Below are 17,852 nucleotides of genomic sequence, written 5' to 3'. Positions count from 1 at the left end.
ATCTATACTACTTCCGTACATCGTATACACTGTGTATGCAGGTTGCTTTGGTAACACTCGTCGCTCTATCGGTGCAATGGGAGTTATTATGTTCAGTACAGGCCTGTAACATTGCCCTGCAGTGGGGCAATGATACTGGTCTTTTTAATCAACCTCATTTGTGAGTTTTCATATAACAGTTTGGCAAAGATGGTTCTCTACTTGGAATGCAAGTGAATAAGGCTTCTTCTTGCTGCTCTAGCATGTATGCTGTACTTCTGTTTATCACTTTTCAATGTCTAATTGCCAGTTAACAAAACCTGATCACACTTTAATACATGGAGTATTATCAAAGTGGGGATCTGGACTTGAAAAGTGGAGATATGTTACAGTTTTCCACTATTAATAAATAAGCCATTGAGTAAATAACCCTCATAGTTGTGTTTTATTTGCCAGAGTCTTGTATTGTTTTTGTCTTGTATCGCCCTAGATTTTTGGCATTTTGAAAGCACCATTTAAAGACAAGGCAGGGGAAGGTTCTATGCTGCGGCTGGAGGATCTGGGCGATCAGCGGTACGCACCCTACAAGTACATTCTGCGCCTGTGTTACAGGGTGCTCCGACACTCGCAGCAAGATTACCGCAAGAACCAGGTAAGCCTGTGTGTACTTCTGGAGTGTGGGACAGAGAAAAAATAATCCTAAAGTTCATATTTATAGACTTATCCATTTACCCCCATTCTGAATTCCATTGTGTTCAGCAACTAGTTTATATCTACCAAACTGGGAAACAGGATTAGGTAGCACAGTGGCGTCGTGGTTAGCGCTCTCACCTTGCAGCGAGTTTGAATCCCAGCCAGGTCAACATCTGCATGGAGTTTGTATGTTCTCCCCAGTTTCCTCCAGGCACTTCGGTTTCCTCCCACATCCCAAAAACATACAGATAAGTTAATGGGCTTCCCCCTAAATTGGCCCTAGACTATGATACATGCACTACACGATACATACATAGACGTATGACTATGGTAGGGACTAGATTGTGAGCCCTCTGTGAGGGACAGTTGGTGATAAGACAATATACTCTGTACAGCGCTGTGTAATATGTTGCCATTATATAAATACATAAATAAATACATTAGGTAATTGGTTTCGGGGTTTTTTCCATAGGCTCGGAACTTTCTGAGGCAATGTGCTGAATTAACATATAATTTATAATTTACATTACATTAACATAAAATTTGAGGCATTTGCAACTGTAAAGGTGGCCATACATCTATATATTTGGTGGCCGATCGACCAACCGATTTGATGATTATCAAATCGGATGAAATTCGGTGCAGCCAAAAGCATGCGAGATCGAAGATTCTACCAATTTCAGCCTGAAATTGGTCAAATGTACATGCTACAAGATGACGACCCGACGCGCTCGATCAGGTGCTCAGCGGTAACGATGTGCGATAATCAAACGCAATGGAAGCCCCTGACTGCTGTCGCTCTTAGTTTAGATGTAACCCCCCCCCCTTACTGGTGCCCCTGCATTAATACTTTACCTCTTCGCCGCCCCCCGCTTTGTCCAGAATTCCCTTCCGGGTTTGCACCCCATGTCTTAGTGTAATGGGGGAGGGACATGTACACCAGGGGGACAGTGGCCAGGGGTGATGAGGCGTAGTCACAAAAGATTTCATGCTGAAATTGGTCAGGAATCGGCTTGCGGTTTATGGCGGCCAACACATCTCTCTCCAATCAGATTCAATAAGAGAAAGAACTGTCTATTGCTCCTCAAAATCGGTAGATGTATGGGCACCTTAACCTTATTTCTGCCTGTACACCATAACAGAAGTTGTTTTTTTTTTTTTTTTATTGAAAACTAAATTGACCCAAACCTTGTAAGGTTTTTCGCTTTCTCTTGAATCAACCGGGATATGTGCAGGTTCATTTCTGTGCTTTTTGTTTGTTTTTGAGTTTATTTGGTTTTGCTTTATTTTGTTTTGTTTTTTCTTTCTAGTTGAACTTGGTGGATAGATGTCTTTTTTCAACCAATGTGACTATAAAAAGTTGAAAAGGCTAATTCACTAACCTTTTAGCAACTTTACTATGTTCAGACTTGACCTAGGCAAATGTTTCAAGCTTGTTGCCTAACCACAGATCATTTTTTAAAATTTCAGCCAAGGTTTGCAGGATCTCTCCAACTTTAGTTGACCTTCTTCTGTTTTTGTCCAAATATCGCTTCCTGGTTACTGGAGTACACGCTCATAGTACACACAGATTGTATTTGCACTCTGTAGCCTCTGGACCCTGCCATGTGGGTGGCTTTTTTGCTAGATGTTGCAACTTGTAGCTGGAAATACAACCATCTTGCTAGTGATGTAAACATGCTAGCACTATGCACAGAAAAGGGAAAATACATATAATTTTGTGTGCAGGGGGGCAGCAGGTGTCTAATAGACGCCTGTGTTAATTATCAGTAATCAGGCGCTCAAGGGGTGAGTTGTGCTCCTGATTTGGATAGTAACTAAATGGCTACTACAACTAGTGCTGGGGTTTGGAGGGGAAATTAGTTGTAGGCATTTAAAGGAGGAATTAGTGTTAGGCATTAGGTGTGTGGACTGTTAGTTTTAGGTACTAAGAAGGGAGGGTTCAAGTGAGAGTGGTATTGGTAAAAAACTCTGTACATGGCAGTTTTGATGAGAAAAGCACTAGTATAGCCACTCTTTCTAGGAATTGCTGCATTCTGGTGCCAGAATCAGAACTTGGTTCTGTTCCGATTCCCGCAAGCTCATCCCTTACTGCATGCAATCACATTATCATTTCAGGGAATACCTTTTTTCTTTTGCTGTGTTTCAGTACTTCTGCTCCACCCCCTGTACCAGAACTGGGCAAAAGCTGTGGGTGGGGGGTATTTTCAATCCAAGTGGACAAGCAAGTCTGCAGCAGAACAGGAAGGGGGGAGTGTGGAAGAAAACAAACAGTATCTGGCAAGGCAAGAATACATTGATAAAGTAAATGTGCCGAGACACGGATGGTTGTGGATAAGCTTGGCTCAGCCTGAGTCCTAGCACTGGTTTGTGACCTTTTGGTTGGGGATGCCTCTTCCAGAACACCCAAACAGTGTCCAGTGGAAGCTACCTTATTTTATATTTAGATATGCCTTTATCTGGGAGACTGAGAACCTTGACAGAAATGAAGAGAAAATATTATTTCTGTTGCTTTCTCTCTTGACAAGATTTTTCCACTTCCTGTCTTCGAACAGGAAGTGTAGAAAAATCTTATGAAAGGTGACACTGACAGCAGTAAAAATCTGAAAGGAGGTTCTAATCCCAATCCCACGTTATCAAAACGAAATAAAAGTTCTGACCTTAGTTGGGCTGATCTTATTCATGTGTATATTGGAAAACTCAGAACTTACAGATTTACTACAATTACCCTCAAACATTTGTGCTGTGTAAGAGATGCTGTTTATATCTGGGTCATGTGAGTCTCTAAACTTTGTGTCCCAGCCCCATACAAACAGCTTGTATCACATCAGAGCTGATGTGCCCCCAGGGCCTGAAGCATGGTTTCTAAGCTGTGATAAGGTCATAAGAGTGGGAAGCGGCTTGTTGAGCAGCAGGCAGAGAACTGTATGAGTTTTGGGGCTGCTGCTTTCAGATTTCCTTCTCTTGAATAAGACGTCTGACCTTCCTCTCTGTACAGGAATACATCGCCAAGCATTTCTGCATCATGCAGTCGCAGATCGGCTACGACATCCTGGCAGAGGACACCATCACCGCGCTGCTGCACAACAACCGCAAACTGCTGGAGAAGCACATCACCGCCAAGGAGATCGAAACCTTCGTAAATTTACTAAGACGTAACCGAGAGCCGAGGTCAGTGAGAGAGTGTGTGTCACCGCAGTGCTGTAGTATGGAAGATTTGCCACTCTCTTTGCTGATAGCTGTCACTGATTTCTGGAGTCAGTTTGGGTTAGAGGAGTGTCAGTGTGAGAATTCTGTTCGTGTAAGGGATAGGTTTAACGTTTAAGTTATTCTAAAGGTGGCCATACACAATTCAATGTTTTAGTTTTTTCCTTGGTCAAAATAAAAAGGTTTCATTTCCAATTTCTTATTCAATTGATCACTTTTATTGGCAAAAAAATGTAAAATCAATTGATTTGTTTGTTTTGTGTATGGCTACCTTAACGTAACCACTTCACCTCCAAGGGTTTTCCCATTAAAAAAACAGAGCAATTTTCACTTGTCAGCGCTCCTTCCATTCATTCACCTATAACTTTATTACTACTTATCACAACTAAACAATCCATATCTTTGGGGGGGACATCAATTAGGCTTTCTTTGAGGTGTACTTTTTGCTAAGAATTATTTTATTCTAACTGTGTTTTAACAGGAAAAATAAGAAAAAAAGGAAAAAATCATTATTTCTCAGTGTTCGGCCATAATAGTTTTCAAATAATACATGCTACCGTAATTAAAACCTATATATTTTGTTTGCCCACTTGTCCCGGTTATTGCAACGTTTAACATTTTTCCCTAGTACAATGTATGGTGCCAATATATTATTTGGAAATAAAGGTGCATTTTTTTCAGTTTTGCATCCATCACTAATTACAAGCCCATAATCTAAAAAGTAACATACATATTAACCTTCCTGGCGGTAAGCCCGAGCTGAGCTCGGGCTATGCCGCCGGAAGGCACCGCTCAGGCCCCGCTGGGCCGATTTGCATAATTTTTTTTTTGCTGCACGCAGCTAGCACTTTGCTAGCTGCGTGCAGCGCCCGATCGCCGCCGCTACCCGCCGATCCGCCGCTATCCGTCGCGCCGCAGCCCCCCCCAGACCCCGTGCGCTGCCTGGCCAATCAGAACGGGATCTCCTGATCGCCGATCGCCGGATGCGATCGGAGGGGCTGTGGGGATGCCGCTGAGCAGCGGCTATCATGTAGCGAGACTTTGTCTCGCTACATGAAAAAATAAAAAAAAAAGATTTGCTGCCCCCTGGCGATTTTTTTAGCAAACCGCCAGGAGGGTTAAAAAAGTTCAGTCCCTAAGGTAACTATTTATTTATGTATTTTGTTTTTAATTGTATATATTTGTTTTACAAACATTTTTGGGGGTAACTATTGGGGAGTGTGAGGTAAGGGGTTTATTTTAATTGTAAAAAATGTCTTTCAATGAAAAAAAATGTTTGTAGATGTAATTTTACTATTTGTCCACAAGATGTGGCATATCTTTACTATGCATAGTATTACCACGCAAACCGGAAGTTATGCGTGGACGTAGGTACTTGTCCCAGGGGAGGTGAAGTGGTTAAAGCGGACCCAAACTCTTGCACAGCATACAATGAAAACACATATAGTTGCTATGAAATTAATTCTGTGTGTGTTTAGGTAGATCAGCCTGTGTAATAAGACTTTATCCGCAAGTGTGATGTGTAAATCAGGGCTGTGAGCTGTGCCATGTATTTCTTCTGAAAGAAGAGCATATTTCAGATCGCTATACAGTATATTGACATCGACTTTGATGCAGATTGCCACATTCAGCGAAACAGTGATCAGAACTGTTCTCCACTTTATAAGGGCCTATTTAACCCCTGCTATAATAGTGGTAATCTCCATAGGGAGCATTGGATAACAGCCATGATTGTGTCAGATTTTGTTTGCTGCAAGATATCTCTTTAGCAAGTAGTGGTACACAACCACAATTAGTGGCCTGTACATGGCGACTTCTAGAATAATGGCCACAGCTAGAGCGAACTGTTGCGAGTGGTTAATAAAGATGAAGTATCAGATGCTAGGTTCATGCAAATATTGTACTGAATTACCGGCAGTTTGAAATTGGGCCTGTCATATGCAGCTGCTGCCACAGACACATGCTGTACAATTTGCAATACAGTTCCCATCAGCTTGGAAAATCAGCATCCCATTGATCATCATTGGCCCAAATGATCCTTGTGCTCCTAATGTAAGTCAATGAGGCCTTTTTCACAAGTGAGGCTGAACTACGCTTTTGTCGGTCTGTTCGGAGTCACATGTGCCACCTGCAAGCGCCATTTGGGTGCTATTAAAATGCAGCCGAATGGCAGTGGTGAAAACACCACTCATGTCAGTGCGTGGCACGTGGTGGGATCATGTGGTGGTGTCACCAGGCATGCTACATATCACATCTGGGGGTGGTCACCTGTCCACCGCTGGTACAGAGTGATAATAAGTGCCCAGATTGTGCAGTCCAGTCCTAAAGTTTTGGTGGGATTATTATGTCAGATCTCATGTAATGCTTGCATGGCTTGATGTTAGTTGGGACTTGTATACCGCCTTATTTTAATTAAAAATGTTTATATTTGCATAGCAGTGTTGTTGTCCTCTTTTAGTATCTCTTTCATGGTGGTATATAAGTTGCCTTGATTATAAAGATCCATAATTTGCATGTAGGAGAATGACTCTCACTATTGTGTGTGTTTTCTGCAGGTTCTTGGACTACTTGTCAGATCTCTGCGTATCCAACACGACCGCCATACCTGTGACTCAGGAGCTGATCTGTAAATTCATGCTGAGCCCAGGAAATGCCGATATCCTCATTCAGACCAAGTAAGTTCTTGATACTTTCATTATTTACTATAAAAGTGAAATGAAGAGATCTCTGTGTTGTCTTGAAATATCCAATCGTGTGCAGAGCATCTTCGTTAGCTGCTCTGCATCTGGTTGGATGTTTGAGATAAAAATAGTGGAACTTCATTGCTGTTTACCGCATGCCTTGTCTCTGCCTTGTCCTCCTTTAGTCTAAATAATGGCAGCATCCCAACCCAATTTCTTGCGCTAGTCTGCATCAGGTCTTATGACCAACTTTTTCAAGCAAAATATTTAGCTGCAGAATGCTTGTTTTGCTGGGAGATGGTGTATTAGATCTGTGCCTGCAGGAGAGCTTTGTTTCTGGGATTCTAATTCTCTTCTGTTTCAGCAAGCTGGCTATGTGCTAATTGTAGCTAACAAAGAAATGTAAACAAAAGATAATGTTATCACCTTTTCTGATGCGGCCAGAAGCTTTCCACTGAAATGCTGCGCTTAACTGTTTGAATGCTGTTCTGTTACAATTTTTTTGCGGTAGTAGATTTTATGCTGTAAATAATCTTTTAGTTTCTATTTATTTTTATTTAGAGAAAAGAGATACCACTCCAACAGAGAGGGGGCATAAGATAGCCAGAAAGCAAAACATGTCCCCACGCAGGGGGCTAAAGATAATGTAAGAAACAAAATAAAGTTTACAGCATACATTGTAAGCAGGGCTGTGGAGTCGGTACAAAAATCTTCCGACACCAACTCCGACTCCTCAGTTTCTGAAACCACGACTCCGACTCCGGGTACCCAAAATTGCTCAGACTCCTCGACTCCGACTCCTTAGTCTAATACTTAACAGGGCTGTGGATTTTGTACAAAAATCATGCGACCCCGACTCCGACTCCGGGTGCCCAAAATTGCCCCGACTCCTCGACTCCAACTCCGACTCCACAGCCCTGATTGTAAGCATGGGAAAATGTTAGCCTACAGCCTAAAAAGGGAATATCAAGTCCCTCAAAATCTAGAAAAAAAAGTACAGTTAGGTTAAAGGTAAGAAATGACATAACAAAAGAACAAACCCACATTATCTGCATGATCAACCCATGTATCCTATGTCTTAGCAAACTGAGCCATACGGCCATCTACCATAGCTAGCATGCGTTCATAGATCATTAAACGATGAACTTGGGAGATAACTGGAGATAAATCCAGCAGGGGAGACTTCCACTTGGAGGCGTAAATAATCTTTTAGAACACAAAGAGGAAATGCTTAGTTCCATACCACTTTAAGCCAATCAAAGCCATTGGTTAGTTGGCAGACGGTCCATTAACCAACTAGAGCCTTTGATAGACTCAATCTAACACCCTCCCCCAGTCAGCTAAGATTTGCATGCTATGAAAATGTTTTGGTTATTACTAATAGGCACCTATAGTCATTTGCTAAAGGGGCGAATCCCTGAATTTCGGCCTCTCACGCGGCAAGGCCTCCCGAGGCCTTTGCCAAACAATGCCTTGTTGGAAATAATAATAATTCCAATATTTGTATAGTGCTTTTCTCCTGTCGAACTCAAAGCGCTTGTGAGGCAGCCACTAGAGTGCACTCAGTAGTAGGCAGTAGCAGTGTTAGGGAGTCTTGCCCTAGAGCTCCTACTGAATAGGTGCTGGCTTACTGAAGGAGAGCCGAGATTTGAGCACAGGTCTACTATGTCAGAGGCAGATCCCTTAGGGCCCGTTTCCACTTGTGCGGTTGGAATCGCCGCGGAAAAAATGTGCATGCGGATGCGAATTTTGCATGCAGTTGTATGCAAATTTTCATGCGAATTCGCATCCGATTTTGCATGGATGGCTATGTATGCGAATTTAACCATGGCAGTGCCTGTGTGTTTTTCCATTGTTTGAATGCGAAATTGTATGCGAATTTGCATGAAAATTTGCATACCTAAACCGCATGCGAATTTCCTATTAAATACATTGTATGCGAATCACATAGCGGTATGTGGTATGCGAATTCTGATGGCTCTGCCGTGCAGATTGTTTCTGCACAGAAAAACGCTCAGGAATCCTGACAAGTGGAAACAGTCCCGTCCACTTGTATTGTCTATGCGAATCTGCATGCAGGAAACGCATGCAGATTCGCTCTAGTGGAAACGGGCCCTTAAAGGAAACCAGAGCTGTCAGTAAGCAAAGAATCAATACTTACCCGGGGCTTCCTCTAGCCCCATAAACACATGCGAGTCCCTCGCCGTCCTCCCGTGGGTATCGATTCTTTGTTTATTGACAGCTTTGGTACACGTTAACAATTACACTATCTAGCCACAATGGTCATTCAGAGTATCTCTCTTCCAGGCTGGTCTCCATACAGATGGACAACCCCTTGGAATGTACTGTGCTGTCACCCATAGTGTGTATCTCTCTTCCAGGCTGGTCTCCATGCAGATGGACAACCCCTTGGAATGTACTGTGCTGACGGATGACATTGACGAGGAGGAAGTCTGGTTGTACTGGATTGACAGTAACAAAGAGCCGCATGGGAAAGCCATCCGCCACCTGGCTCAGGAAGCCAAAGAGGGAACTAAAGCTGATCTGGAAGTCCTGAATTACTACAGGTTATTGTCATGGCTGCAGGCTGGGAGCCTTCTGTCGATGCAGCCGATTGGTTGTATTGCTGCTTTGATGCTCTGTACAGAAGCACACTTGGGGGAGATAGTGGTACATGGTGACTTTACCCAGTTCCTAAAATCTGTTGAAAACGGTACAGAGTATTATTAAGTCCTCTCCGAAAGTTGATATTATATTGACCCTTTCTTTGGTTGCTAAGAAACACAGAATACTATTTTATATGGGCAGCACTATGATGGTGCATCCCCATAGACAGTGGAGGAAACCAGATGTACTGCTCTCTATACACTTTCCTCCCCCATAATACTGGGTAGTGGCAGATGCTAAAGTGAAACTCTGCTTTTTATTGAATTACCAGCAATCCATTTTGTTCAGCTTTGCATATTGCTTCGACTGAAGGTGGGCAAGCATTATTTTAATTTGCTTAGGGGCCTGTGTACAGAAATACACAGTTACGGCATTGTGCTTATGCCACAGTTATGCTGCATTCCTCTGAAGTTGGAGAAGTTTTTCAAACACGTCATGACTACATAATCACTTACGTTGTGTCTGTCTGTATAAAATACTCCCATACTGTGGCATTTCCAGCAGAAACTGTAAAGGTGGCCATTAATGGTACAATTTCCCGAATCATCGATCATAGATCATTCGGATCAGATTACAGTTATCGTTGCCGAATGTAGACGAACGATCGTTCTGTGGATTGTTTCTTCGATGCTAATTTCAGATCAATTCTTTTAGACTGATCTGATTGCTTATCATTTTCTCCTCCATTGGTGGGCCCAAACAAATGTTTCCAATCAAATACAACTCAACACAACTTGGATTATTAATGGGCACTTTAAGATTGGAATATCAACTGGTGTTAAAAAGGAGTAGCAAGGTTGATAAGTAGAATTCTTATTTATACAGAACCTGAGCTGAAGTTCAGGTTCAGAAACAAATACTTGCCTAAGGAGAGGTAAGCCTCTGCATCCTAATGAGACTTCCCTTGCTGTCCTCTTGCTGTCCTCTGGTCCCCTGTAGCCGCTTTTGGGCCCTTCAGCTGATCTGGGCTGTGCTAGTCTTCTGGCAGGAGTATGGCCCTGCTTGCGCAGTAACACCGAGCCACTTGAGCATGAGTGGCTCTGGCTTACTGCACAATCATCGCCTTACTCAGGTTCAGTATGACCACACTTGTGCTTGAAGAGGAGCTCGGCTCTGATCGATTATCAACAAGCCTTTGTCGGTAATCTTTGGAGGGTCCACACTCGGCGATGGGGACCCAGAGGACAGGGAGGGACGTCTCATTAGGATCCAGAGGCTTCTCTCTTCTTAGGTAAGTATGTGTTCTGAATATTTTTTAACAATATTCATATATAGATTATTTAGTCAGTGTTTGCCCATTGAAAATTTTTTCTTCTCCCTGATTTACATTCTGAAATTTATCACTGGGGGTGACCTCTTTAGTCCTGTCAGGTGATCTGTACGGAATGTTCATTTACTGAGGGTTCTATGAACAGAGAGAGATATTGTTTGCTTGGCAGTTGGAAAAAGCTGTTATTTCCCACAATGCAACATGGTTCTCAGACAGCAAACTGTCAGAACCATGGTCATGACATCACACTGTGGGAAGGCTTTCATCACAATATCAGCCACACAGAAGTCCCTGATGATCTGTTTGAGAAAAGGTAAAGATTTCTCATGGGAAAGGAGGTATCAGCTACTGATTGGTATGAAGTTCAATCCTTGGTTAAAGTTGCTCTTTAAGGTGGAGAAGACAAGAGATGAGTAGTTATTAGATTTCCCTGTTCTATGTCGATTATGTCGGCAACCATTGTTATAAGCTCCAATTTGACACTTTAATAAAATGTAATTTCTGCTGTGTTTTACCGATAAAGGTACCAATTAAACCTGTTTGCCCGGATGTGTCTGGACCGCCAGTATCTCGCCATCAATCAGATTTCCACGCAGCTCAACGTGGACCTGATCCTGCGCTGTATGTCTGACGAGAGCCTCCCCTATGACCTCAGAGCCTCCTTCTGCCGCCTCATGCTGCACATCCACGTGGACCGTGACCCCCAGGAATCAGTGGTACCCGTAAAATACGCCAGGCTGTGGACGGAGATCCCCACACGAATCAGCATCCATGAGTGAGTGTTGCAACCAGTCTTATTACAATATAATGTCTTAGCTCCCTCTACAATCCTGGTTCCACACATACCTTTTGTTTGCATTGATCAAGCTTCTTTTACTGGATATTCTTTTTTATTCATAGTTAAAAGGAAGATCCGAGCTTAAAAAAGAGTTCTACTTACCTGGGGTTTCCTCCAGCCCATAGCAGCTGGTATGTCCCTTACCGCAGCTTCGAACACCCAGCCAGTGGCCTGGGGTCCCTTCCTTTGGTACTGACCTTGCCAGGTCGGCATCTTCTGCGCCTGCACAGAATGCTCCAAGCCACGTGAGCGCTAGTGGCGTGGCCGCGCACTCGCGCAGACACAGAAGATGCCAACCTAGCAAGGTCGGCATCTTCAACAGAGGGGACCCCAGGCCACTGCCTGGGAGCGGAGCTGTGGCAAGGGACGTATCAGCTGCTATGGGCTGGAGGAAACCCTGGGTAAGTAGAACTTGTTTTTTTTTTTAACTTTGATGTTCCCTTTAAGAGTACTTCCAGTCAGATGCTGTCATTTAAGGCTCTGTCTTAATGCCCTAATGTCTAAAGGACCACTCCAGTGAAAAAAGTAAGCAGTTAAAGTCTGACAAGGCAGACAGGTTTTGGACTTGTCCATTTCCTTACAGGGGATTCTCAGGGTTTCCTTTGGTTCCAAAAGCATTTCCTGAACAGCAGCTGCAAAGTCCAACTGCTAAAATAGTGTGCAAGTGAGTAGGGAGGCTGGCTGGTATCTTGCTAGTTTGGAAGTTAAAGTGAGCCGAAGCTCAGGTACACACAATCAGATACTTAACTAAAGAGAGGGAATCCTGAGGATCCTATTGAGACTTCCCTCTCTAGTCTGCTGTCCCCCATCGCTGAGCAATCCCCCCCCTCCCCCTAAAGATCAACGACAAGGCATTGTTGTTGTGCAGCTCCTCCTCCTTGTACATGGATGGCCAACAGCCGACTGAGCTCGGCCAGGCGTGTGCAGGTAAGCCAGAGCCATGGGCTTCATGCTACTGCGCATGAACGGGCTTGCGGGCTGCAGCGCAGCCATTAAAGCGCTAGGAAAGCTGCACGGTCCCGATTTGGAGGGGGCCGCACTCAGCAAAGGGGAGCTGCCGACAAGAGAGGGAAGCCTCAATAGGATCCTGAGGCTTCCCTCTCTGCAGGGTAAGAACTTGTTTTGAACCCGGAGCTTCAGCTCGGGTTCACTTTAAATTGCCATTCAGGAAATGCTTTTTAAAACAAAGAAATCCCTGAGAAGTCCCCATATCGAGATGGACTAGTCATAAACCTGTTAGTTCTGTCAGGTTTGCTTATTTTGTTCACTGGAGTGGTAGGTACCTACATGCCTGTAATTCAATAGACAGGTGGATAAACTTGTCAGCCAACATTTATGCCACTGCTGCCGCGCTGAGGGCAGGCTGCGGCAACACAGGTGGAAGAGGCCATGACATCGGCAAACTTTTGAATAAAATGGCCTTGGTGGCAACTTAAGAAATTGTATCATACCAGAGTGGCTGCAAGACAGTACTGTGTGCTAATAGGGTGTGTAGAGTGCAGTTCTTTCATTGTTATGTCAGTTTCCTTTCTTCTTTCTGGTGTTTATACTATGTATAAGAAGCTGAATGTGTTCTAAACCTGATGTTGCAGAAGTAAATCTGCCTACAGGTTTCCTTACCATTACAGACCATCTCAGTCAACAGAGCCTATTCAGCCTAAATTAAACATTCAGTGGATTGACTTTTTCTAAAGTTACAATTACCTCATGAGTGCTTTACTTCCGAATCTTTCCTGGAGTCCCGTGTGTGCCGGCATGTAGCACCGCCCCCTTTCAGCCATTGGCGTAGCTAGAGATTATGGGGCCCCAAAGCAAAACTTTCATGGGCCCTCTGATGTAGGCACTCTCTAGCTATGCCACCTGCCCCTACCTTGTGTATATGAGTTAACTGGCAATTTACATTCTTATGGAATCTACACTGAATATAGTTCATGGGCACTGAGAGGGTGGAAGAAACACAAGAAAGTTAATAGTGAATACATCAAGTACCACCTGGGCCCTCTGTGCTCCACGGCCCCACAGCAGCTGGTATGGCTGCTATGGCTATTGCTACGCTCTTGCTTGCAGCAAAGAGCCTTGGCGCTTTCTCTATCTCGAGTAGAGAAAGCGTCATGGCACTCCTCTGGTGTGCTTTAATGGAAAGCTGTCCTGAGAAGGGATATGGAGGCTGCCATGTTTATGTTTAAACAATACCAGTTGCCTGGCATCTAATCTGCATGCTTGTTCAGGGTCTAAGGCTAAGGACTTTTTTCCAGTGGGATCCACAGCTGTTTCCGATTTCCTGTTCTGCTATGTAGCTGCGGTCCAAATCACTGTGCAATAGGCTATAGGGATTCAGCTGTGTGCTGCAGAAATCTGCAGCATGCCATCTACATTCACACCGAAGTGTAATCTGGACTGCAAGCCATGCTACAGATAGGCAGCGTTTTCCCATGCAGCTCACATGCAGGGAAACGCTGTGAATCTGTATACAGTGAAAACTAGCCCTTAAACTATAAAAGGCATAGGATTAATAGGACAGCCAGGCAATCTGCATTGTTTGAAGGACAACTGAAGCGAGAGATATAGGCTGCCATATTTATTTCCTTTTAAGTAATACCAGTTGCCTTGCTGTCCTTCTGTTTCTCTGCCTCTAATACTTTTAGTCACAGACCCTGAACAAGCATGCAGCAGATCAGGTGTTTCTGACATTATTGTCAGGTCTGACCAGATTAGCTGCATGCTTGTTTCTGGTGGTTGATTCAGGTACTATTGCAGCCAAATAGATCAGCAGGTCAGTCAGGCAATTAGTATTGTTTAAAAGGAAATAAATATGGCAGCGTCCATATCGCTCTCAGGTCAGTTGTCCTGTAAATTCTGTCTGTGTTGCTTAATTACACCTGATTTCATCTCTGGAACTATTGAACATTCAGGCATGCAGTTTCCACTATAGATAATCCCTGATTATGACATTATATGCTCAGTTTATATTAGCTGGATTTTCTTCAGGGTAGTTTTAAAGATTGAAATTGAGATTTCTGCTGCGGACGGAAGTGAAAAATAATGGAAACTTGTTATAAGTTTGTCTCAAAGTGAAATAGATCTAAAAAAAAGCCTGTGAAAGTTGGAGCATGTCTATAAACAGCATCATTGGTTCAAAGTGGTAAAAAACTTTTCTCCATTTCTCCACATTCAGCTATGACTCGTTCACTGACTCATCGCGGGATGAGATGAAAAGCAAGTTCGCTCTCACTATGGAGTTTGTAGAAGAGTATCTGAAAGAGGTGGTGAATCAGCCGTTCCCCTTCGGCGATAAGGAGAAAAACAAACTAACGTTTGAGGTACTGACCTTATAGGTTTCCTGACAGACTCAATCCTTCACAAACTCCAGGGAAAAATATCACTTTACTTTTCAAATGGGGCTGTAGTCTGTGAAAGAACAATCTTACCTCCAGGGTTGCTGGATTTTACATTTCCGCAGAACGTAAGGCTGGATCTCCTTGTCCAAAGTATTCCCGACAGCTGTGGGATTTTTACTAGGCTGGTAAGCATATCTAGCCTGGTCTGAGACACGCCCCTTGAAGGCTTATGCTGTGGGATGATGTCACCACATCTCTCCTCCCCTAACCATACTGGAAATGCACTCTCATTCAGATGGATTGTTAAAGCTCCAGTTTAATATAGTGTTTTCATTCATGCATGTCGTTGCTATTTCTTTTGGCTATCGTAATGCATATTGAATCTTTGCTTTAAAATGTAACCACTTCACATGTAAGTGGTTTTTCCATTAAAATCCAGAGCAATTTTCACATTTCAGGGCTTCCATTGATTAGGCAATAACTTTATTACTACTTATCACACCCAAATAAGCTTCACCTTTTGTTCACCAAAATTAGGCTTTCTTTAGGTGCTACTTTTTGCTACAAATTATTTTACTTTATATGGATTTTAAAGGGAATAAAAATAAAAAATATATATTTTTCAGATTTTTTTTGTTTTCTCGTTGTACTCAATAACAATAATGAGAAGCCCTTATTTGCAAAATTAACAGTAATACACCCTCATGGCATACATAGTTAAAAAGCTAAGTCCTTTTGGTAACAATTTATGTATTGTCTTTTAACTACTAGCCACGTCCGCAGAAGTATATTTACGCCCTGCGGGAAGACTGTCCCTTCCCAGGGGCGTAGATATATGCCTCCTTCCGCCGCTCACTCCCGCACGTGTTCTCGCTGCTGACCGTTAGAGGAGAGATCAGTGAATGGGAACGCAGTCACTGTGTCAGTGATAGCCGGCATCAATGAGATGCCGCGGTCATTGTATGAAATTGAATTACACATTACTTCCTGTTCGCATACTATTAGTACACGGCAGAAAGAAAATGTGTGAGGACATCTTGTGGCCAAATAGTAAAATTACCTAGACCCGTATTTCAACAAAAAGAGCTAAACATCATTTAAAATTAGCTCCTAACTTCCCACACTCTCCCATAAACACCCAAATAACAGTTTAGCATTCAAAAAAAAAATACAATTAAAACAATTAAAAAATACATAAATAGTTAACTTAGGGACTAAACTTTTTTTAACATATATGTCAAGAGGGCATATTACTGGTATTTTTGAAAATATGGGCTTGTAAATATTGATGGACGCAAAACTGAAAAAATCACCTTTATTTCCAAATAAAATATTGGCGCCATACATTCTGATAGGGACATAATTTAAACGTTGTAATAACCCGGGCAGATTGGCAAATTAAATACGTGGGTTTTAATTATGGTAGCATGTATTTTTTTAAAACTATAATGGCCAAAAACTGAGCAATAATGATTTTTTTCTTATTATTCCTGTTAAAATGCATTTAGGATAAATTAATTGTTAGCAAAATATACTACCCAAAGAAAGCCTGATTGGTGGCAAAAAAAAAAACAAGATATAGGTCGTTTTGTTGGGATTAGTAGTGATAAAGTTATTGGTGAATGAAATGGAGGAGCTCTGAAAGGTGAAAATTGCTCTGGTCCATAAGGGGAAAATCCCCTCAGTGGTGAAGTGGTTAAATTCCGTCACTTTGGCTTTTGTGTGTGTGTGTGTGTGTGTGTGTGTTTAACAAGTATGTTAGATCAGGGTGGAGAGTGGGAAGAAGGGCTTAATGGGCATATTATATAGTTAATGTATTTTGTAAATTTTTTAGTGTCATTTTTTTAGACCGCTAGATGTCCTTACACTGTTTCTGTCTTACTTAGAATGCCAAATTACAGCATTCTGAATAGAAGGAAGTGAAAGTGTCTTTTATTTACATTGAACAATCACTGTTCCTGACTGGAACATGTGATCGTTCATTCATTAGAAACTTTTATTGGGTTTGAGAACACATATTCCCATTCACCAATCTGCACTACCACGCAGCTCATCAATTCAGAGAGACCAGTACCTACGTCCCTGGGAGCTAAAGGGAAGTTCTTAGGTAAATACTTAGCCCATGGGAGGGGAACTGGTTAAAAGTAATTTTGCATTAAATAAATTAAAATTAGTACTTTTTTTATGACATGCAGATTCCTGGTAATTTCTTGCTCTCACTTCTCCATTGGAACCCAACCCAGCACTTTCTTCAAATAGGAAGCGGTGGTGATCAAAATTTGCTAAATAACACCCAGGGCTGTGGAGTCGGTACAAAAATCCACCGACTGCTCAGTTTAGTATTCCACCGACTCCTCGACTCTGACTCCTCTAATATGCATATTACAAGCTTGTTGATTGAAATTATGTAACATGAAATTCTTAACTGCCAACACTTAGGAATTTTAAAAGACAACTGAAGTGAGAAGGCTATGTAGACTGCCATATTTATTCCCTTTAGACATAGACTAAAACTAGTCCATGGTAAGAGTACTTGAAAAAGGTACAGACCGGAACAAAGAACATCTATCAGGCCCTAGGCAATGTAACTGTGGGTACATGTAAGAATGATATGCAGGTACTCTACAGGGGAATGAGGAGATTCTTCCTCTATTACACATTCTTTATGCACAATCTGAACCAGGTTTATGGGTGAAAGACAACACCTCTGTGTTCAATGTGCACAACATTCTCAGTGGATTCCCTGCAGCTCTGTGGGGAGTGCATATGTAGAGTATAGTACTACTGTGTAACAAAGTAAACCTGAGACAGATGAAATTAAAGTTTTATACATACTTGGGGCTTCCTCCAGCCCCCTTCAGGCTAATCAGTCCCTCGCTGTCCTCCGCCACCTGGATCTTCTGCTATGAGTCCAGGTACTTGAGCCAGTCAGGCGTAGTGCGCATGCACACACTCCACAGCCAGGAGCATACTACACCTGCGCAGCACTATTGCGCAGGTGCAGAATGCTCTTGGCTGTAGGAGCGGCATTTGGCCTGCCCGCACTGACTGGCTGAATTACTGGGACTCATAGCAGAAGATCCAAGTGATGGAGGAGGACAGCAAGGGACTGATTGGCTTGAAGGGGGCTGGAGGAAGCCACAGGTTTGTATAAATCTTTTCTCTTCATCCGTCTCAGG

The 17,852-nt window shown here is 42.8% G+C and overlaps 1 protein-coding gene across 5 annotated transcripts in view; it reads left to right on the top strand.

Moving 5' to 3' along the window:
- Window positions 1–17,852, top strand: part of ITPR2 (inositol 1,4,5-trisphosphate receptor type 2) — a 467,841-nt gene that overhangs the window by 167,687 nt on the left and 282,302 nt on the right. For all 5 annotated transcript variants that reach the window (XR_011030536.1, XM_068277594.1, XM_068277593.1 and 2 more), the window contains 6 exons: window positions 470–631; window positions 3,671–3,843; window positions 6,435–6,554; window positions 8,942–9,127; window positions 11,021–11,272; window positions 14,511–14,655. Coding sequence is in view for 4 of the 5 variants with exons in the window: in XM_068277594.1 (XP_068133695.1) it covers window positions 470–631; window positions 3,671–3,843; window positions 6,435–6,554; window positions 8,942–9,127; window positions 11,021–11,272; window positions 14,511–14,655 (1,038 nt within the window). In the remaining variant the exon portion in view is untranslated. The remainder of the gene's footprint in view (window positions 1–469; window positions 632–3,670; window positions 3,844–6,434; window positions 6,555–8,941; window positions 9,128–11,020; window positions 11,273–14,510; window positions 14,656–17,852) is intronic.

The sequence above is a fragment of the Hyperolius riggenbachi genome, chromosome 3 (assembly GCF_040937935.1).
Source record: "Hyperolius riggenbachi isolate aHypRig1 chromosome 3, aHypRig1.pri, whole genome shotgun sequence".
NCBI lineage: Eukaryota > Metazoa > Chordata > Amphibia > Anura > Hyperoliidae > Hyperolius > Hyperolius riggenbachi.
The sequence above is the reverse complement of the archived record's forward strand: the minus strand, read 5'-3'. Positions and strand labels throughout refer to the sequence as shown.